The following is a 24,624-nucleotide window of genomic DNA, read 5'->3' on the forward strand; positions in this document are numbered from 1 at the left end:
CACTCATCTTTCTTATTGTGGATCAATTCATATTTAATGAATAGATGCTGCGTAGTTACGATTGATGGTGTGTCTACTAACCAAGGTAGTATTTTAGGACCACTCCTATTTATACTATTTATTAATGACATAAGTGATTGTTTCTTACATGCAGAGGTTTTGCTTTATGCAGACGATTTAAAATTTTTTTGTAATGTTAGAAACTTAGTTGACGCGATGAACCTACAGAAGGATCTCGACAATCTTTATAGATGGTGTGTGAAATCGCGCCTCTCTTTAAATATTAAAAAATGTTTCCATTTATCTTTTTCCAAGCGTCAGTACAATCTGAGTACATCGTATGCTATTGGTACTGGTGTACTACAATCCGTTACAGAATTTAAGGATTTAGGAGTTGTGTTTGATGCAAAGTTTAATTTCAACAGTCATTTAAATCGTATAATTTTAAAATCATATTCTCTTTTGAGTTTCATTCGTCGCAACTCGTCTGAATTTGCCGACCCTTACACCCATAAACAACTCTTTGCGTCGCTTGTCCGGTCACACTTGGAGTATGCAGTCTTTATTTGGTGTCAGTTTGATCAGTTTTCGATCAATAGGATCGAGCGTGTGCAAAGAGTTTTTCTGAAACACGCATTACGTTCCCTTCGGTTTGAAGATCCGCTCCCTCGTATGATGCTCGACGTATGCTAATAAATTTGGATTCTTTGGAAAAGCGACGGAAAGTTCTTTCACTTGGGTTCGTGTTTAACGTTATTACTGGCGTAATTGATTGTCCAGTTTTACTTGAGCGTATTAGTTTTAATGTTCCGCGAAGAAATCTGCGTACAATTTTTCCCTTTTATTTAGAAAATTTTAAAACAAAATATGCGAGTATGGCGCCTATTGCTCGGGCATTGCGTGAAATGAATGCTTTATTTTCAATCACAAACCAGGTTGACTTTGCTTCCTCAAAATCACACTTTTTAAAAACACTTAATGCAATTTGTTAGTAAAAAACTTGTGTTTTGTATTATTCTATATAATATTCACTTCTCTGTTTGGGATTTATCTAAATATATTGTTCTAGTCTGTAAGGTATTTGGTACTGTAGACTTAAATAAATAAATAAATAAATAAATTTTAACAAAAAATTTAATATCTTTACAGTATATAAGTAAATTGTGTCAACATTCAACTCCAGTAATGATATGGTGCAACAAAATACAAATATAAAAGAAAATTTTAAAATGAGCGTGGCTCCGCACTTTTTCATTTAATTTGTCTAGGATACTTTTATTGCCATATGTTGAACACAAATTTACCAATCCTTGTGGAATTTGGTAAGGGCTCTAGGGCGATAACTGTTTTCTGTGAAAGAGGGCGCAATCGGTTGAAGCTACGCCCAGTTTTTATACACAGTCGACCGTCTGTCCTTCCGCTCGGCCGTTAACACGATAACTTGAGCAAAAATCGATATATCTTTACTAAACTCAGTTCACGTACTTATCTGAACTCACTTTGTATTGGTATAAAAAATGGCCGAAATCCGACTATGACCACGCCCACTTTTTCGATATCGAAAATTACGAAAAATGAAAAAAATGCCATAATTCTATACCAAATACGAAAAAAAGAGTGAAACATGGTAATTGGATTGGTTTATTGACGCAAAATATAACTTTAGAAAAAAACTGTAAAATGGGTGTGACACCTACCATATTAAGTAGAAGAAAATGAAAAAGTTGTGCAGGGCGAAATAAAAGGCCTTGGAATCTTAGCAGGAATACTGTTCGTGGTATTACATATATAAATAAATTAGCGGTACCCGACAGATGATGTTCTGGGTCACCCTGGTCCACATTTTCGAAAATGTTTTCACATATACAACTACAACCACTCCCTTTTAAAACTCTCACTAATACCTTTAATTTGATACCCATATCGTACAAACACATTATAAACTCACCCCTGGTCCACCTTTATGGCGATATCTCGAAAAGGCGTCCACCTAGAGAACTAAGGCCCACTCCCTTTTAAAATACTCATTATCACCTTTCGTTTGATACCCATATTTTACAATCGCATTCCTTTATGGCGATATCTCGAAAAGGCGTCCACCTATAGAACTAAGGCCACTCCCTATTAAACACCTAAATATTAACACCTTTCATTTGATACCCATATCGTACAAACGCATTCTAGAGTCACCCCTGGTCCACCTTTATGGCGATATCTCGAAAAAGCGTCCACCTATAGAACTAAGGCCCATTCCATTTTAAAATACTCATTAACACCTTTCATTTGATACCCATATCATACAAAAAAATTCTAGAGTCACCCCTGGTCCATCTTTATGGCGATATCTCGAAAAGGCGTCCACCTATAGAACTACGGCCCACTCCCTTTTAAAATACCCAACACCTTTCATTTGATACCCATATCGTACAAACAAATTCTAGAGTCAGCCCTGGTCCACCTTTATGGCGATATCCCTAAATTGCGTCCACCTATAGAACTATGGCCCACTGCTCTTAAAATACTCTTTAATACCTTCCATTTGATACACATGTCATACAAACACATTCCAGGGTTACCCTAGGTTCATTTTCCTACATGGTGATTTTCCCTCATTTTGTCTCCATAGCTCTCAGCTGAGTATGTAATTATAGTGTTTATTATTTGTTGTTAAATTATTAACTTTGTATTTTATACTTTGAATTTTAAATATTTTGTTATCGAATTAGTTTTTGGAAAATGAAAATTTTTGAATACTTCAAAAAGAAAATTTTTGATTATAATATTTTAAATATCAAATAAATTAAATAATATTTTTAAAAATAAATATTGTTACGAATGTTGGCGGCACTAAGGGGTACTGCCATCTCTATTGTTACGAATGTTGGCAGCACTAAGGGGTACCGCCATCTCTAGGCCGATGCTAAGCAGTGACGTGAATTCAAATCAATAATTCAATCATTATGCCTACACATACGCGTGCACGCGGCGGAGAAGCAACGCACAAGCACATGCAGATATCTTATCTGAAATGCCCCTAGAGGTATGCAATTGTGATTGTGGAAGTGTCGCTCACACATACAAGCGCATGGGGTATGAGAGAAGCTATAAAAATTATACATCTGTAGTTGTAGCTGAGAAATTTATAACTAACTAGTAAGTTCTGGAATTAGAAAAGCCTAGAAATATGCAACGAGGAGGTCGGACAGTATAAAAGGGCGACAACAGTGGAGGCGAGAGCAGTTTCATTTGAGCTATGAATCAGTTTGGTTATTAAGCAAGCTATTCGTTGCAAAGTATATGTCGTAAGGCCCCATTACTGATACTTTGCATAGACTTGACTTGACTTGGCGTAAACTTGGTAACTTAGGCTTGATTATACTCCACTTAGCGCATACAATCTGGCATCATAATCAATAAATGTCAATTTGTATGACAAAATGTCAAAATGAAATGGAAACAAACAAATGGCATCTCAAAATGTAAACGATACGATTTTTGTGAATATCTGGATCCTTGCCCACCTAGCGGCGATTTTTTCATAGGTCGCTTTTTATTTTTGTATGTATTATGTGTTCCAAATATGAGCCAAATCGGACCACAAATATGATTTTTGTGAATATCTCGATCCTTGAGCCACCTAGCGGTGATTTTTGTTTATAGGTCGCTTTTTTTCTTGTATGTATTATGTGTTCCAAATATGAGCCAAATCGGACCACAAATACGATTTTTGTGAATATCTCGATCCTTACGCCACCTAGCGTCGATTTTTGTTTATAGGTCGCTTTTTATTCTTGTATGTATTATGTGTTCCAAATATGAGCCAAATCGGACCACAAATACGATTTTTGTGAATATCTCGATCCTTGCGCCACCTAGCGGCGATTTTTTCATAGGTCGCTTTCTATTCTTGTATGTATTATGGGTTCCAAATATGAGCCAAGTTGGACCACAAATACGATTTTTGTGAATATCTCGATCCTTACGCCACCTAGCGGCGATTTTTGTTTATAGGTCGCTTTTTATTCTTGTATGTATTATGTGTTCCAAATATGAGTGAAATCGGACCACAAATACGATTTTTGTGAATATCTCGATCCTTGCGCCACCTAGCGTCGATTTTTTTCATAGGTCGCTTTTTATTCTTATATGTATTATGTTTTCCAAATATGAGCCAAATCGGACTACAAATACGATTTTTGTGAATATCTCGATCCTTACGCCACCTAGCGGCGATTTTTGTTTATAGGTCGCTTTTTATTCTTGTATGTATTATGTGTTCCAAATATGAGCCAAATCGGACCACAAATACGATTTTTGTGAATATCTCGATCCTTGCGCCACCTAGCGGCGATTTTTTCATAGGTCGCTTTCTATTCTTGTATGTATTATGGGTTCCAAATATGAGCCAAGTTGGACCACAAATACGATTTTTGTGAATATCTCGATCCTTACGCCACCTAGCGGCGATTTTTGTTTATAGGTCGCTTTTTATTCTTGTATGTATTATGTGTTCCAAATATGAGCCAAATCGGACCACAAATACGATTTTTGTGAATATCTCGATCCTTGCGCCACCTAACGGCGATTTTTTCATAGGTCCATTTTTGCTGTATGTATTATGTGTTCCAAATATGAGCCAAATCGGACCACAAATACGTTTTTTGTGAATATCTCGATCCTTGCGCCACCTAGCGGCGATTTTTTCTTATTATTGCATTGTCATCGGGTTCTGAACTATATTCCAAGTTTCAAGCTTGTAGCTTATCGGGAAGTTACTTAAATTTCAATTACAAAATTCGTTCACAACGGCCGTGCATGCGGCCGTGCGGCCTGCCTGTCAAGTCAAGCTAAATAAAACCGTTTAAAAACCAATGTTGCCGTAACCTACTAATGAAAAACCGGGCCTAAAAATAAAATGAAAGCTCGTATAAAAATCATCTGCACTTAATTGTTTAGTTGTTCTATGTAGAACGGACGTAGTGATAACAATTTTGCAGTATCATGTTAATATGACTAAGCATAAAATTGTTGATTAGATTGGCTCGCAACCTTTTCTCACTTTGCTTATCTGTTTCATATGTAAATACTTAGCTTTATTGTAAAGAGATGTAATATGGTATTCAGGTAGAAAATTTATTAAACAATTATTAATTAAATTGCGTAATAAATTTTTCCGGTTATACATAGCAATTTTCGTAGTTTATAACGAGCTGTCAGCTGCTTTATAGTCTGTTTTGCGAACGAAAGAAATTTAAGTGATAAACACTTATTCTTAATCTAATGAATATAATTGGTGACTTCTATGATACCGATAAGTCTGATTACGTACACGATTAAAAGATTGAGTCTAAATTTAAACTTTTTATAAATGTACATTTCATTCAAAATTTCAAGAACTACATAAAAATGTCTTAACAAAAAATGCACGATGCAGCTTGGAAGAGAAGCTCAACCTAAATCTCTTTGGAGGTATATCGCTCCGTGTATTTCCTTTTTTAGGGCCCTTGTGGATTAAGCTGACGCTATGTACATATATTGCCGGGATATTAGTTGCAAGACATGATGTTTAACAATACTGTAAGGAATTTTGGGAAATTCCTGATAATCATGCACCCTCCGATAACGTTCGAATCGCTGAACTGTCGAATAAATAACTCAAATATTTAGTATAACCAAATGTGTTTTATTTAGACTGCTTTGGGTATAGCACTTCACAAATTAATTACTCGCGTGCTTAACTTTCAATTAATTTATGTAAGGCGCGATAACCTCCGAAGAGATTTTAGGCCCAGCTTCTCTTCCAATCGTGATCCTTTTTAATTTTCCCTACAAATTGGCGGGACGGGACCTAGTTGTTTTATGCCCACTACGAACGGCATCTGCGAGATGAGTTTTCACTGAAAGCTTTTCATGGCAGAAATACACTCGGAGTGCTAGCCAAACACTGCCGAGGGGCGACCCCGCTTAGAAAAATTGTCTTCTAATTGAAAAACCTTATTTCTAAAATTTTGATGTTGCTTTGCCCGGGGTGTGAACTCAGGGCATTCGATGTGGTAGGCGGAGCACGCTACCATCACACCACGGTGGCCGCGTGCTTAACTAATGCCCCTATTAAGGTTTACAACTCAACCCTCTTTCAGTTGAAATTTTGCAGTTTGGTATTACAGATCACAACTCAACCTGTCTAAAATTATTTCGGTTGAAGTTGTTGAGGTTGTAGTCTTACATCTTTGGGTTGGTGTAGTTTTCAAAGACTTCAAAATCTGACAACTGAAACCAGTTGTCTCAGAAAATTTTGAAGTTTGGAAAAAATATTATAACAAAATGGAAAGCGGGTATTTAAACCTTTTAAAATTAATTTAAACAAATTTTATATCAGCAATTTTATACACATTTATTGAAAAAACAAGGTTTCAACGAAAGATTACTTGAAAAACGTATAGTCCTTATGGAGCGAAATCTCGAAGATGGACGAGGCAATCCGCAGTTCGGATGCAGCCAAAATAGGTGGAATTACGCGGACGTGACTCCCATCGATACTACCCACTACTCCTGGGAATCCTGTTTTAGACTAAAATGGGATTTTTGAAACGCTTTGCTCCTCTGCAGTCATTTGGGTTTTAATCCACTTCGCACAAATATGCTCCGCAATAATATCTAAAACCTCTATAAAAACTGTAGATGTTTTCCAGTCCAACACTTGAATAATTTCCACAGCATTTTTGATAGCTGCCGTCAGCAACGAATTGGAGTGCAGCGCATAATTTAAGAAAGGAGTACAGCCGTCCCTAGAATGCGTTTGCGGTACTGGTCCTTCATTTTGTTTAGCAAGCAAAATGCTTCCTTACTTAACGGCAAATAACTTAGAAATCTGCGAAATAACTTCATTAGAAGCTCATCATTTGCCACTAAACTTTTTTCTTACTTGGTGCTTGGTAGTTCCAAGGGATTGGAGTGATCACTCGAATTTTTTCCCTATTCGCGACATATCAATTTTGCGACCAACATTTTCGTCGTTATAAAATAAATCTAAGCTAATATCCATTTTGCCTTCTAGAACAGTTGTATCTTATGTTTGGTTATTTAGCTATATATGTACGTGTATAGCTGTAGTTTATGTAAGGCCATATGCTTTATTGCCGTCTATGTGTGTGAAATATTCTCTCCACTGTTAGCTCCTGGTTATGACTGCGAAATATTCTTCGTTGCCTTCTATGCATGTGTGTATATGAATTACAGTTTACTAACCGCATAGTGACGCATCGAAATTGCTAACATTCGCTCCACTGCCCTTCACGTAAGTCTGATCGTCCCAATCAGACAAATTTTACGATCTAAACGCTGCCAGCCTTTACAAATGAACAACATTTTGTTTCGTGGTTTGCCAATGGTTTGTATGCGGTAACAACATCGTTCATCCGTTTTACAACTTTGCAAGGGCCTTCCCAGTTTAAATTTCATTAAATTTCGAGGACAAACCTTTCTTTCGTTGTGGATTGTATAGCAGCACCAAATCTTCTTCCAGAAAACCTTCTGAATTAATTGCTTTATCGTATCTGACTTTCATCTTGTCACTCATAATCCTGGTTCGTTTTCTGACAATGTAATGTATTTCTTTCATTTCTTCCTCCAAGACACCAGAGGATTTCCTGGCATTTCTTTCCGCATCGGTATTTATCCCAAGGTAATTGCTAAAGTTTACCTTTGCGGGAGTTTGGCCCGTTGTCTCATGCACTGCCGACCGGTAAGCCATCAAGAATAAAGATATGTGTATATCCCACTCCTTGTGGTACTTGTCCACTAATTGCCTAAGTGTTCCTCGAAGGTTCTATTGAATCGCTCCACCATACCATCGGACTGAGGATGTAATGCAGTTGTCTGTGTTTTTCGGATGCTCAGTGTCCTACACATTTCTTGGAACATAGCGTATTCAAAATTGCTGCCATGGTCAGAATGTAACTCCATTGGCACACCATACTTTCCAACCCAATTGTTTGTAAACAATTCTGCTACTGTTTCCGCTGCTTGATACACATAGTATTCATACATAATTCCAGATCATGACCTGATGAAGCTCATGCCTTTATGTATTGTGTATCTGTAGAAAATATGTAAACACTTAGCATACCTAATTTTTCACAAAGTTGCTCAGAATGATTGCTATCATGATTGAAAAAAAGCTTTAATCTTCATTTATAGATGGGATGTAACGGTTGCGACACTTTTGTGCAAAACTTTTATAATTGTCAAGAAAAAGTGTTAAGGTAGTGATTACATTATTATATGCCATAAATACCAGAGCTGTAAAACTGTGCAATCGTTTGAAATTTTAAATCATTGAGCTAAGAATGCTTGCTCTTCATTCATTCATTCCTTGTTAAGGAATGTGGCTTAAAAGTCAACCCATTCTTCATTCAGTAAAGGGAAAAAAGAATGCTTCCTGAACTCATTCCAAGAAAGAATGAAGTAATTGAATGAAACACTAACATTTTTCAACACAGAATAAGCATTCAAATGAATGCAGCCTTTGCTGAGTGTGCACACACTTTTCTAGTACCAATCAATTATGAAAAATGTCGTACATGCACAAAACCCGCTCAAATATCACATGGTTGCATTTAATTTAAGCCACTTCAAAATATCTACAAAAAAATTTAATTATTGGTCGCGATGACAAGTTTTTTCGATATTTAAACGGTAATAAAGCACGAAGAAGTTAACTGGAAAAGTATTCTTATTGAAATTTTCCTAAAAATTTAATTATAAAAAAAGTAAATGACAAATATTGCAACATCCCTGTTCTGGAAATTGTCATGGTTCTAAATAAGTGTTGCCAATGTGCCATATAAAAGGCTTGCAGGAAAAAGTACTAATCTACATTTGAACGTCCTCAATTGGTGATTAAACAATTGAAAGCAATATATTATAAAAGCTCTTAAGTTCCTTCATATATTCTTCCTAGCGGTATATGGTCAAATACTGTATCCATACTGTTTTGTGTGTTTGCAAGCTTCATTAGCAATATACTACTTTTCTCTATTTTCTAAGAAAAATATTCTTCTAAGCACAATAGTTTGTAATTACAGGTTGTAGCTTTTTTGATAACAAAGAAAATTAACTTTGAATACAAATCTGCTCAAGTAATATAGAATCCAACCTTCCAAAGCAATTGAAATCTTTTACCAATACCGTGCAAATAGGCAAAGAGGTTAATGGTCCTTTTCAATCACTCGGGTCCTATATTTATATTCTGTCAAACACTGTCAAAACATCAGCTGTAAAAAAACTCTAGTCCGATGGAGCCATTAAATCTCTTCGTCGGGAAGGAAATTAATAACCTCTGTAATGAATTTTTTTTTGTGACACAGATGAAGGAAAACTGGGACGGTGACTCAGGTGAATAGAAAAAGCCTGAGTCGCTGTAAGACGATGCCATGGAAATAGACATATGTTTATCGAAATTCTCGAAACTAGGAAGCTCCAACGAAATCGCCGATAGACCTATGTACTTTGATGTATTTGAATTTAAATGACTTGAGCTCATGTATCTGTTTTTGTTATATTATCGACAAAAAATATCCACAATTTACTCTATTTGGTCAATGCACAATGTGTTCATTTACAAAATCCATTTTACTACAATGGCAAAATAAGTAGGATATATAGAACCATTTTGAAAAATAGCAAGAAAGCAATAGATTGTCTTTGCAAAGTTTCAGCCAAATTCGACTTTATCTTCATGTCTTTGGAATCTATATATATGTATAAAAAGAAGTGTACATTTTGATTGTCACTCCATAACTCGAGAACGGCTCGACAGATTGCCATGAAATTTTTAGGAAAGATACAGGAAGGAGTTGATTTTGAAATCCCAAATCGGTTTAGCCATATATATATAAAAATCAAATTCTGTGTGTGTGTGTGTTCGCTATGGAAACGTATTTCCCACACATCAATCATCACCAAATTTTGGTTATGGGTTCTTTCGATCAACGGGAAGGTTTTAGGCTGAAAATAATTTCGATATATAAAAGGGGCGTGCCACCTCCCATACAAATGGAATCTTTGGTACTGCATACCTTTGAAGGTATACATGCCAGAACATTGAAATTCAATGAGGAGTTGTATGAGGTCAATCCCTAACACCACCAAGAAAATGCGGAATTTGGAGAAAGGGGGCGTGGCACCTACCATACAAATGGAATCTTTAGTAATGCATAACTTTGAAGGTATACATTCCAGAACATTGAAATTCAGTAAGGAGTTATATGAGGTCAATCCCTAACACCACCAAGAAAAGGCGGAATTGGGAAAAAGGGGGCGTGGAACCTCCCATTCAAATGGAATCTTTGGTACTGCATAAATTTGAAGGTATAGATGTTAGAACATTGAAATTCAGTAAGGAGTTATATGAGGTCAATCGCTAACACCACCAAGAAAATACGGAATTGGGAAAAAGGGGGCGTGGAACCTTCCATTCAAATGGCATCTTTGGTACTGCATAACTTTGAAGGTATAAATGCCAGAACATTAAAATTCAGTAAGGAGTTATTTGAGGTCAATCCTTAACACCACCAAGAAAATATGGAATTGGGAAAAAGGGGGCGTGGCACCTCCCATATAAATGGAATATATTATACTGCATATATCTGGATGTCGTAATGGTAGGATAATTAAAATTGGTAAGGAGCTATGTGACGTTAAGTCCTAAAACCTCCAGTAAAATGTGGAATGGGGAAAAACTATGGCTGCCGTACAAACTTAAGTTATTTTAACACCTAAAGTTTGACTGCATTGTTGAGTTTAGCTGTTATGCCTTTTGGACGTTTAGTAATCTGCCGCTGTTAAAAAAATTGTTTAGCTTCAGTCTATCTACATCTTCTATAAAAATCAAATTATGTGTGTGTGTTCCCTATGAAAACGTGTTTGCTATACCTCGATCATCACAAAATTTTGGCTCGAGGTTCCTTCGATCAAGACGAAAGTTTTTCATATTTCAGAATTAAGAATTTTAAATTTAAATGTTTTTGTTTTTTGGCTATGCGAAAGAACTATCTTAGCTCCCAAAAATGATCATGTTAACAAAATCAATGATCGCTTTCAAAATCAATTTCCTGGCGAAGTGACGAAATATAAATCGATCGACACAGTTACAGATGAAGATAAAATTGTGAATTGTCCAAATGAATTTCTATACTCCTTAGAACCAAAAGGAATGCCTGCGCATATATCAACTTTGAAAATTGGCTCACCAGTCATGCTTCTTCGGAATGTAATCAAAGCAACAATCATCAGTGGTAAAAGCAATACAATAATATAAAATAAGATACAATAAGATACAAGAATAAAATGTTTTAACAGAAAATTTCACCAAATATGCGTACAAAATTCAATTCAATTTACAGAACAATAAATTAAATTATCAACAAACAAAACAGAAAAAATAACGCAACATCTATTCGATCTCGGGTGTTACAGCGTGCGCCTGGTAAAGCTAGTACTTTATATAATCGAGAGCCCTATGCTTTTATGTTAGCAAGTTATCCGCGAGATATACCTAAAAAGGAAACCAATCAACTCACAAGAGCCTCAAGTTTTTTGATCTTACACGATTAATGAAAGAAAAATCAACCCAATTACGAAGTATACAAAATCTGCTATGAAGTACTTTTTCTTGTATGTCTTATGTTCGGACACCATGAAGATGATTTAAGACTTTCTAGGTTTATAATAATTTAATATTCAATTATCATGCCTGTTTAAGAGAAACTGAAAAGAAAGAAACATTTACTGGAATATTGCAATGAATTAAGGCAACTGCAGTTTCACCGTGTGATTCACAGTTCGAATCTCGGTGAAACCTTTGATAACATTCGAAATTGCCTGATGATGATTACGCGGCGGTTTTCGAAATGGTACCATCGCAATATGCCAGTAAATGTTTCTTTCTTTTCAAACATCATGATTGAATATTCAATTATTATAAGCCGGTGTTAAGCTCATGAATTCTTGAATATTAAACTACTTGAATAATTAGAAGGCGCTATTGCTTCTAATGATCAATTTTACGCCTTTTTTGCACCCAACTCCTAAATGATTTAACATATCTGATGGCAAAGAAAGTATACCAAAAAATAACCTTGGGGAAAAAGTATTTAGTACTGGATGGAAAAAAAAGGTGTGTATTCATTTCAAGTTTAGATTCATTAAAGATTGGGAATGGTTCCTACATTCACACTCTATATTGAATTATATTTTACCATTCAATAACACACACTTTAGGTTTGTGTTAAAGTATTTTAAGCCATTCAAGAATGGGGATTTATAATATGCAACCAAAAAATCACAGTTTTTTAAAAGAATGCACACTCAATTGATTCAATCTTTTTACAGCTTTGATAAATACTGCCTGAAGTATGAAATATAGTCAGCTAAATTACTGATAAAAAAATTAATTAGTAGTGCCCAGGAAAGCATGCCGAACTTTTCAGAATAAGGGAAAACGTCAACGGGATGAGAGCAACTCAATATTCATTTCATCACGGCGACACGTATACAAAGTGAAAAACATTAAACAGGTTTACATTCCTTATTGTAACTGTTATGAAAATGTCACGAGTCCCAAAATGGAAGTCCCTAAAGGATAAGATATAGACCCACGAATAAGTATACCGAAATTGTCAGGATGACGATTTGAGTTTATTTTGCCATGCCCGTTTGTCTGTTTGAACGCAAACTAGATATCTTGATGAAAATTGGTCAGCGAAGATTATTTGGTGTCCAATCAGACATTTGTCGGAACCAACCGGATCGGATCACTAAAGCGTATAACCCCCGTACAACCGATATTTCATATCTTCCTCAATTTATTAGTTAGAAGTTTCAAATTTCACCTAATGCTTTCGTATATGGCACATATTGCTGTTTGGAATAATTGTAGAGGTCGGTCGTATATACATATCTATATAAAAAGAAGTGTACATTTTAATTGTCACTCCATAACTCGAGAACGGCTCGACAGATTGCCATGAAATTTTTAGGAAAGATACAGGAAGGAGAGATGATGGTTAGTCGATTTCCCAAATCGGTTTACCCATTCTTGAGTTATGATTTTTTTTTAGAAAAATTTAATATATATTTTGGAAGCTCTTTTTTCTGAACCGCAAAGCTCGAGAACGGCTGAACCGATTGAGATGAAATTTTGAGCATAGATTTGGTGGTGGCCCGACATGGTTATAGGCTAAAACGATTCCAAAGATTTAGAAACGTTTTAGGGGTTACCCTGCTAAAATGCGGTCATGCGATATGGGTATCAAACGATAGGTATGGACGAGGGTTTTAATGTAGAGTTGATTTCCTTTCAATATCCATCATAGTTTGCGAGATATCGACCACAATGTGGACCAGGATAACTCTATAATATGTATATAAAAGAAAGTGGTATTAGTTACACTATTTATAACACAAGAATGGGTGAACCGATTTAGATGAAAATAGGTGGAAAGGTAGCTTAAAACCAGGAGACGGATATAGGATACTTCTTATCCCGTTCTGTGGACCTAGGTAATCCTGGGATGTGTTTGTACAATATGAGTACCAAATGGAAGCTATTTATGAGCACTTTAATACGGGGTATTTTTCGTACCCCTGTTTGACTAGGGTCTCGAGATATAGGCCAAAACGTGGGCCCGTGTACACCTAGACAGTGTTTATCTATATATATAAAAATCAAATTCTTTATGTGTGTGTGTGTATGTGTGTGTTCGGTATGGAAACATATTTCCGACACTTCAATTTCGATCAACTATAATGTTTTAGGCTAAAAGTAATTTCGATATATATAAAAGGGGCGTGGCACCTCCCATACAAATTAAATCTTTGGTACTCATAACTCTGAATGTATACATGCCAGAACATTGAAATTCAGTAAGGAGTTATATGAAGTGAATCCCTAACACCACCAAGAGAATGTGGAATTAGGAAAAAGGGGGCGTGGCACCTCCCATACAAATGGAATATATCATACTGCATATCTCTGGATGTAGTAATGGTAGAATAATGAAAATTGGTAAGGAGCTATATGAGGTTAAGTCCTAACACCTCAAGTAAAATGTGGAATTGGGAAAAAAGAGGCGTGGCACCTTCCCTACAAATGAGGTTTTTCAGAACTATGGCTACCGTACAAACTTAGATTATTTTAACACCTAAAGTTTGACTGCATTGTTGAGTTTGGCTGTTATTCCTTTTAGAGGTTTAGTAATCTGCCGCCGTTAAACAAATTTGTTAGCTTCAGTCTATCTACATCTATATATATTGAAATCAAATTCTGTGTATCTGTGTGTTACCTATGGAAACGTATTTCCCACTCTTCAATCATCGCCAAATTTTGGCTGTAGGTTTCTTCGATCAAGACGAAGGTTTTTCATATTTCAGAATTAAGAATTTTAAATTGAAATTTTTTTTTAGCTATGCGAACGAGCAATCTTAGGTCCCAAAAATGATCATGTTAACAAAATCAATGATCGCATTCAAAACCAAATTCCTGGTGAAGTGACGAAATAACACAGTTACAGATGAAAATCAAATTGTGAATTATCCAATTGAATTTCTAAACTCTTTAGAACCACCAATCATGCTTCTTCGAAATTTAGACTCACCAAAATTGTGCAATGGAACCAGACTTTGCGCTAAGAAATTAATGCCGAATGTAATCGAAGCAACGAAGGACAATCGCTTACTGTTGCAGGATTACATTTACAGAGTCCGTGCTTTTCCCGTGGCCACCAATCATGCTTAGGTTGCTTGCTCTAGAGTTGGAATGCCAAAAAATTTGTTTATCTTTGCACCGAACGAAAAAACCAAAAATATTGTTTACCCACTTACATTACAATAAGATACAATAATAAAATGGTTTAAATGAAAATTTCACCAAATATGCGTACATAATTAGATTTAATTTACAGAACAATAAACTAAATTACCAACAAACAAAACAGAAAAAATTACACAACATTCATTCGATCTCAGGCGTTACGACGTACGCCGGATAAAGCTAGTACGAGTATAACAGCTAAAAGCAAATTTCACCAAATTATTACGTATATAGTAGGTGTTGTTGTTGTTGTTGTAGCGATAAGGACACTCCCCGAAGGCCTTGGTGAGTGTTATCGATGTTGATGGTCCTTTGCCAGATGCAGATCCGGTATGTTCCGGTACCAAGCCCAACCATCTCGGGAACGATTTGTTATGACCACATGCGACCTTCTTGGCCATCCCGGCCTCCCACCCCCTAGATCCATGAGGAGTTCGGGGTTGTCAGAGCCTCGGCTGCTAATGAAACAGGATTCGCCACGGATAGGTGAGGTTGACAATTGGGTCTGGAGAAGCTATATATTGCGCTGGCAACCTGAAAGGGTTACGCTACACAACCCTTTGAATATGGTATTTTATTCGCCTCTTACGATCCTGCTTGAGATGTTTGCTTTATTAGGGAAGTTTCATTCATATTTATACAAAATTATTCTAATTAATTCTTATGAGCTACATACATTATTTATTTACACTAATACATACTTATATACTAAGTGTGGGAATTGCAGCCTAAACACAAATCGAATAATTGCTGGGAACCGCAAACTACGCAAAAACGGAATAAGTTGTGGGAAATGCAACTTAAGCATAAAAAAAACGTGGGAATAAATTGTGTGCAAGCAAAGGTTTGTGGTGAGCATTTAGTCGGCTTTAAACTGAAATAGAATAAGCTTCAAGTTACGAGACAACGTACTGAGTAGACTGTCATTGCACGAGTCAAAATATATTTATGTATGTACAAATGAATGAATCTCAAGACATGCTACACAGGCATACCTACCGTGAGTATATTCTGACCCCCTAACCCGCTGGGGGAGGTGTATTCAGTTTTCCTATCAAAAAATTACATGGCATATGAATGGTAGGTTGCCATACCTGAAATATTGTAATGACTGACCGAATGATTGAAGATTTAGCTCTTCTGCTTGTGAAGATTTGATTTTGTATTATAAAACTTGCAAGATTTAACGTTAAATCCTTTCAGATGCCTAAATCTCGAATAAAGCTCTTAGTGGATATATGCTATTATTTAATGAAAAAACAAAAACTACAAAGGATATGGACCAAATAGCGGAAATTCTTCATATTTTGTATGTCAAAAGAAAGTGTACAAACCAACAGTTTGTCAATTTCCATAACTTTGTGTGTTTTCCATCTGCTTTTATTACAGATTTTTAACGGGCGGCATGGAACTAACATGCATTGCTGGCACCTCAAGTACAATTTTCTACCATTACACCAAAATGGCGGCTTTGAGCATTTCTTACTACTAATGATCCTTTTTCGGAGTTTTCTGTCTAGGTTTTCCCATATATGCTCGATGGGTTGAGGTGCAGCGATTGATCCAATCTAAATTTTTTGGCACTCAATTATTCTTTTACATGTTCAGATTTCCATGAAAACCAAATTTCCAACATCGCCTAAGGCCAAGCACACCCACACCATGATCTATCCGCTCCATAATCCACTGTAAATATAACATTGCGTTTCGACAAGTGTCTTATTTATTGTTCTCCATATTTTTCTTGCTTTTTTCTTCCCTTGCACCTTAAAATTGCTTTCGTTGCTCAAGTTTTGGATATTAGGAGTTTTTTTAGTGGAGCGTGCACGTACAGACTGTTTGCGTACAATGCCCGACGCATTGTCTGGCACATACCGCTAAACTTGATATTTCTGAAATATTTTTCGGCAGGAGATGAAGTGCTGCAATCATAGATTTAAACCTGGAAGTATTTCTTGATCAATTCTTGGAGCCTTTTAAGTTACAATTGACGCTTTCAGACCGCATCTTGAACGACATAAAAGAATGTGAATAATGACAAGAAAACTAGAACTAGGTTGTATTTTTCTTGTATTTCGTTAGTTTTTTAAAATATAGTTTACACCCTGACACCAGTACTTAAACCGTATTAGCAGAGATTGCGACAAAAATATAAAAGAAAATAAAGTAGTGTCATATAGGTATTATATTCGTAAATTTAAGGAATTTGAGACCCATTCACAATAATTTCTCTTAAACTCATTAAATTTACTAATGTAATAAATGAATAGGCGATTAAATCAAATATCAAAAAATGCTACCCCAGCGGGTTAGGGGGCTTAGAATATACCCGCGGCAGGTATGTCTGTCGTCGCAATATATAGTTTCTCCAACCCAATTGTCAACCTCACCTACCCGTGGCGAATCCTGTTTCTTTAACAGCCGAGGCTCTAGCAACCCCAGGTTCCTCATGGATTTCGGCTGCAAAATTTACTTCTAAAAAAAATTTCTACTTTTCTAAAGATTTTTAGGAACAAAATCACCCATTTCGGAAGGCAAACAAGCACGCAAAGTTAAGGACTACTTAAATCAATTAAAACTCAACATTCTATGTGCGTGAATCACAAAACTCTTGGCTACTCCCGTTTTTCCATACATAAAAAATAAGTCAAAACATTTTTTAAGCTGCAATTTTTCAGCGTTTACTTTACAACTGCATATAGCCCCTAACTTCGTTATTCGACATCCGATTGCTATTATTTATGTCAATATTTATTTCCACGCAGGTTCCACACTAGTTTGACATTTCGGTCAGTGTCAAACGCATAGTACAGGTTTATAAGTATGATATGTATGAGAAGGAAACAATTCCTTTCTCTTTCTAATACACTGCCGTTTGACACTTCTGTCAGTGTTAAACTATTGTGGAACTCAGTGGAACCTGCGTTTGACACTGAATGAAGTGTCAAAATTACCGGGGTTGCTGTCGTGGAAATTGACGCAGGGAAACAAAAAAAGGAGCGGAATATCAGATATGGGTTGCTGTGATGGTACATTTTTTTGAACGTTTTTAGTATGAAAATGTAGTGCACCTATATGGGTCCTACAGAAAATTATACAAAAGTCTTGAATTGGGGTATCTGAAGACGCGTAGTTATTCCAGTATTAAGAATACAAACACGAGTGCTAAGTTTTTCTATCCGTTCAAAAGTTCACCGCGAAAAACGAGGTGGACTGCAATAACCCCTCCAAAAATGTGGAAAGAGAAATGAAAAGACGCGTTTTGTCCTGTTGTCAATAGTCCAAAGACGAAAAGTATTCGAATTATTGGAAGCGAGGCAAAACGCGTCTATTAATACCTCCCCCGACGGTTTTGGTGGTGTTTTATCAATCGTCCCCGGTAATAAAGTATCACAATTTGTTAATTAAAATTGTCCAAAACATATGGATTTTAAAGAGAGATGTAATTAAGTGCTCGTTTGAAAGTAAAAAAGGATATTTCTTTGTAATTTTACAATAAAAATTTTACGCAGTTTTCGTTAGCAGCTACTACACTTGGACCTAAGAAGTACAACAGTGCCAAATAGCATCCACAAAAATAAAACGAACAAGAACAAGCATTTTATCAAGTGAGCGTGCCTGTGCATGTGCGTGCTGCTACATATCCTACTTGTAGACCTTTACAATGGTCAAACGGCAGTGTGTTAGCAAGAGAAGGACTTGTTTCCTTCTCACACATATCCTACTTGTAAACCTGTACTATGGTGTGATCCTTTGTGCTATGCAGTCCTTTTCACTTTAAGGGGCAACAACTCTTTTTGCTGGAAAAAATATGTACATTAGGGTGGGTAAAATTTATTGTTGAAAAGGCACATCCAGTTTCTGTATCTATGGATCATACTGAGTAATATTGCCCATGGGACCATAGGTATGAAATGAATTTCCAGCCTCCCTAATTTTTTAATTCATTTAAATGTTGTAATAAAAAAGAAATGAGATGGCGTTATTTTTGAAGGTCTTTCTTGCTTTCAAGTTTGGAATATTTGACGGCTCTCTAATGTCCATCATGTCAAATTCGGATTCGGATATAAAATTTTCTAACAAAATTAGGGAGGCTCGAAATTCATTTCAGACCTATGGTCCCATGGACAATATTACTCAGTATGACCCATAGATTCAGAAACTGGATGTGCACCTGAAGTTTTTTCCCTCATACAATTAAACCCACCGTGGCGGCCACCGTGGTGTGATGGTAGCGTGCTCCGCCTATCACACCGTATGCCCTGGGTTCAACTCCCGGGCAAAGCAACATCAAAATTTTAGAAATAAGATTTTTCAATTAGAAGAAAATTTTTCTAAGCGGGGTCGCCCCTCGGCAGTGTCTGGCAAGCGCTCCGATTGTATTTCTGCCATGAAAAGCTCTCAGTGAAAACTCATCTGCCTTGCAGATGCCGTTCGGAGTCGGCATAAAACATGTAGGTCCCGTTCGGCCAATTTGTAGGGAAAAATCAAGAGGAGCACGACGCAAATTGGAAGAGAAGCTCGACCTTAGATCTTTTCGGAGGTTATCGCGCCTTACATTTATTTTTTTTTTTATTTAATTAAACCCACCCTAATGTACATATGTGAAAAGGACTTCGGGGCTCATATGTTACAATAAAAACTTTCTGCCGAGACCCTTTGAACATAAACTTTAATGTACTTTGACAAAAACCAGTTTAATCCTAGCAATTTTGTCAATAATCTTTAATGACACTACTAATTAATGCTAATATCCTCTTTTCTAGTCACATTGACTTCATTGTTTCAAAATCCTTTGCAATGGTTGGGTTCATTAGACGTAACACCGGTGACTTTAAGGACCATATGACGTTGAAGGCACTTTATATATCCTTGGTCAGAAATCGTCTTGAATATTGGTCAATAATATGGAATCCCTTCTATGAATCTAACTCCTATAAATTGATGAGTTCAAAAAATCTTTACAGAAATTGTTTGGTTGTTGTTGTTTTTGTAGCGATAAGGTTACTTTACGAAGGCTTTGGGGAGTGTTATCGATGTGATGGTCCTTTGCCGGATACAGATCCGATACGCTCCGGTAACACAGCACCATTAAGGTACTAGCCCGACCATCTCGGGAACGATTTATATGGTCACATTAAACCTTCAGGCCATCCCTCCCTCCCCGCCCCCAAGTTCCATGAGGAGCTTGGGGTCGCCAGAGCCTCGGCTGTTAATGAAACAGGATTCGCCACGGATAGGTGAGGTTGACAATTGGGTTTGGAGAAGCTCTATATTGCGCTGGCAACCTGAAAAGGTTGCGCTACACAACCCCTTGAATGTGGTATTTTAGTCGCATACCTACCGCGGGTATATTCTAACCTCCTGACCCGCTGGTCTTCAGGCTTTGCACGACAGAAGAACTTGTATCTCACCCATGCTTGCCCATAATGTAATAAACTTTAGCATAAATTGCTCTGATTTATCTAATTTGTTAACTCCATATATTCCATTACGTGATATTCGGCATAATAGATTATTTATCGAAATAACTCATAAAACGAATTAGCAAATCGATTCAGTAGTGTTCTTAATTTTAATAACACCTTATATAAGTCTAAGCTTGAATTGTTTTCTATTTTTAACTAGTCTGTAAGAAAGCATGTACTTTTAGACTGAATTACATAAATGAATTTGTTGACTCTTACAGCATCCTGGTGGTGAAGAAGTCCTAATTGAACAAGGTGGTAAGGAAGCTACAGAGAACTTTGAAGATGTCGGCCACAGTTCTGATGCACGTGAAATGATGAAAAAATACAAAATTGGTGAATTAGTTGAATCCGAACGTGTGAATGTGCCTAAGAAATCCGAACCCACATGGAGTGATGCTGAGCTAAAAACGGAGGATTCCTCAATGCGTTCCTGGTTGCTACCATTGGTGCTTGGATTAGTAGCTACACTTTTATACAGATATTTCTTTAAACAGTAAACAAACAAACAAAGAAAACAAAAAATAACAAATAATTTGCTTACAATTGATATCTGTTATAGTTGAGTTTTATAAAATCATTCCCAACAATTAATAATTAGTTAAAGGTTAAAAGTATCTGCCTTTATTTGTGCACAAAATCGCAAATGATTTTTTTAATATTTTGCATAAATATTTATGCACTATTTATACTATAAATGAAAAGTATAAAATGTAAAAAGTGGTTAATGCTTAGTATATAAATGATATCCTATCTATGTATGTATTTTTTTTAAATGAATAAAGAGAAATCAACAATAACAAGTAAGGAAGGCTAAGTTCGGGTGTAACCGAACATTACATACTCAGGGTAACCCTGGAATGTGTTTGTATGACATGTGTATCAAATGGAAGGTATTAAAGAGTATTTTAAAAGGGAGTGGGCATTCCTTCTAAAGGTGGACGCCATTTAGGGATATCGCCATAAAGGTGGACCAGGGGTGACTCTAGAATTTGTTTGTACGATATGGATATCAAACGAAAGGTGTTAATGAGTATTTTAAAAGGGCGTGGGCTTATTTCTATAGGTGGACGCCTTTTCGAGATATCGTCATAAAGGTGGACCAGGGGTGACTCTAGAATTTGCTTGTACGATATGGATATCAAATGAAAGGTGTTAATGAGTATTTTAAAAGGGAGTGGGCCTTCGTTCTATAGGTGGACGCCTTTTGGAGATATCGCCATAAAGGTGGACCAGGGGTGACTCTAGAATTTCTTTGTACGATATGGGTATCAAATGAAAGGTGTTAATGAGTATTTTAAAAGGGAGTGGGCCTTAGTTCTATGGGTGAACGCCTTTTCGAGATATCGCCATAAAGGTGGATCAGGGGTGACCCTAGAATGTGTTTGTACGATATGGGTATCAAATGAAAGGTGTTAATGATTATTTTAAAAGGGAGCCTGCCTTAGTTCTATAGGTGGACGCCTTTTCGAGATATCGTTATAAAGGTGGACCAGGGGTGACTCTAGAATGCGTATGTACAATATGGGTATCAAACGAAAGGTGTTAATGATTATTTTAAAAGGGAGTGGGCCTTAGTTCTATAGGTGGACGCTTTTTCGAGATATCGCCATAAAGGTGGACCAGGGGTGACTCAATAATGTGTTTGTACGGTATGGGTATCAAATTAAATGTATTAATGAGGGGTTTTAAAGAGAGTGGTGGTAGTTTTATTTGTGAAGGCGTTTTCGATATACCGACCAAAATATGAACCAGGGTGACCCAGAACATCATCTGTCGGGTACCGCTAATTTATTTATATATGTAATACCATGAACAGTATTCCTGCCAAGATTTCAAGGGCTTTTGATTTCGCCCCGCAGAACTTTTTCATTTTCTTTTACTTAATATGGTAGGTGTCAAACCCATTTTGCAAAGTTTTTTTCTAAAGTTATATTTTGCGTCAACAAACCAATCCAGTTACCATGTTTCATCTCTTTTTTCGTATTTGGTATAGAATTATGAAATTTTTTTAATTTTTCGTAATTTTCGATATCGAAAAAGTGGGCGTGGTCATGGTCGGATTTCGGCCATTCTTTATACCAATACAAAGTGAGTTCAGATAAGTACGTGAACTGAGTTTAGTAAAGATATATCGATTTTTGCTCAAGTTATCGTGTTAACGGCCGAGCGGAAGGACAGACGGTCGACTGTGTATAAAAACTGGGCGTTGCTTCAACCGATTTCGCCCTTTTTCACAGAAAACAGTTATCGTCCTAGAATCTAAGCCCCTACCAAATTTCACAAGGATTGGTAAATTTTTGTTCGACTTATAGAATTAAAAGTATCCTAGACAAATTAAATGAAAAAGGACGGAGCCACGCCCATTTGGAAATTTTCTTTTATTTTTGTATTTTGTTGCACCATATCATTACTGGAGTTGAATGTTAACATAATTTACTTATGTATATACTGTAAAGATATTAAATTTTTTGTTAAAATTTGACTTAAAAGTTTTTTTTTTAAAGTGGGCGTGGTCGTTCTCCGATTTTGCTAATTTTTATTAAGCATACATATAGTAATAGGAGTAACCTTCCTGCCAAATTGCACCATGATATCTTCAACGACTGCCAAATTACAGCTTGCAAAACTTTTAAATTACCTTCTTTGTCCAAAATTTTACTAATTTTCAATTCTGCGTCATAAGTTCAACTCACCTACCAAGTTCCATCGCTTTATCCGTCTTTGGTAATGAATTATCGCACTTTTTAGGTTTTTCGAAATTTTCGATATCGAAAAAGTGGGCGTGGTTATAGTCCGATATCGTTAATTTTAAATAGCGATCTGAGATGAGTGCCCAGGAACCTACATACCAAATTTCATCAAGATACCTCAAAATTCACTCAAGTTATCGTGTTAACGGACAGACGGACGGACATGGCTCAATCAAATTTTTTTTCGAAACTGGTGAGTTTGATATATTGAAGTCTATATCTATCTCGATTCCTTTATACCTGTACAACCAACCGTTATTATCCAATCAAAGTTAATATACTCTGTGAGCTCTGCTCAACTGAGTGTAAAAAGGCAAATATCCACATATATATACATCAGTGAACTGCAAAAATCACAATTTTCTTGATTTAATAAAACACTAAAACTTGCATTCACATTCAATCAGGGATGCACCTTAACGTTAAGCTAATCGTTTATCAAAAAATTTCCACCGTTTCCGTTGTAACACCTCGAAATATTATAGATAAAGAAATTATCAAGATAAATTGTATCTCGTTTTTAACCGAAACGAAAGGCCTTCGTTAACGTTAAAAACGTTAACAAAAACGTTATACTTTATGTTTGAATTGTGCTGGCAATGCTATAGCCATGGTGAAGCCGTAAGGTGGTAACAACGAGCGGACATACACGCACAAACTCCATGTAATTTGTTTGTGTAATTCGTTGGTGGTAATGCCAAAAATACTGTGAGAAATGTTCGTACTGTCAAAATTCATGAGAAAAGTTGCAATCAGCTCGGCTAATGCTTTCACCTTTAACGACTCCGCCATCAATCAGCTTTGCCAGCATAGTTTGAAATTAATAATCAACATAAACGATTTGATTTCGTTTTGATATGGCAGAAAACGAAACAAAATCATTTCGTTAATTTGACGTTCTTAACGTTAATAAACGAAACGAAATGACTGTTTCGTTTATTAACGTTAATCATTGTAACGAAATGATATCGGTTCGTTGGTTAAGCATGCCTGCATTCAATCATGCGAATAAACTCATATTGAATAAGCTCATAATTGAATAAACTCTTAATTGAATAAACTCGTAATTGAATAAACTCAGCATCTGCCTTTACAAGACTCTGTTAGCATGATTGCGATCGAATGACCGAACAGGTTTTGCGTACGATTCTATTGATCAAACGAAGGCAAGCGGAGAATAAAATCAAAGCACGAGAATTAGTATCGTTTAGTTCGGCAAACAAATAGAATCGTAAGCAATGTTTATGTGCATGCTTATATGTGTATTTATATGTAGCTTGTCGCCGTGACGTAAGGGCAGAAGAATCATGCAAATATTCAGACTCATGGAGTTTTCATATTTGCCTTTTCATTCCGATGAATGTAATCGCCGTTGAGGCAAACGAGCAAACGCCTGAATTGATTATATTTACGCATGCAATAAGTTGGTTGATTTTAAATCAATGTCGATTATGTTCGTTTAAGCAAGTTGGATCATTGAATACGATCATGTTGCCGAATGTAATCGAACGTTGTTGTGTTCGATTTTTGC

General features: G+C 36.2%; 1 protein-coding gene across 1 annotated transcript in view; it reads left to right on the plus strand.

Moving 5' to 3' along the window:
- Cyt-b5 (Cytochrome b5) overlaps window positions 1–21,143 on the plus strand; it is a 37,002-nt gene extending 15,859 nt beyond the window's left edge. The window contains exon 2 of the mRNA XM_067776803.1: window positions 20,562–21,143. Coding sequence (XP_067632904.1) covers window positions 20,562–20,840 — 279 coding nt within the window. The 3' untranslated portion in view covers window positions 20,841–21,143. The remainder of the gene's footprint in view (window positions 1–20,561) is intronic.
- Window positions 21,144–24,624: the final 3,481 nt, after the last annotated feature.

Source organism: Eurosta solidaginis, chromosome 3 (genome assembly GCF_040869045.1).
Source record: "Eurosta solidaginis isolate ZX-2024a chromosome 3, ASM4086904v1, whole genome shotgun sequence".
NCBI lineage: Eukaryota > Metazoa > Arthropoda > Insecta > Diptera > Tephritidae > Eurosta > Eurosta solidaginis.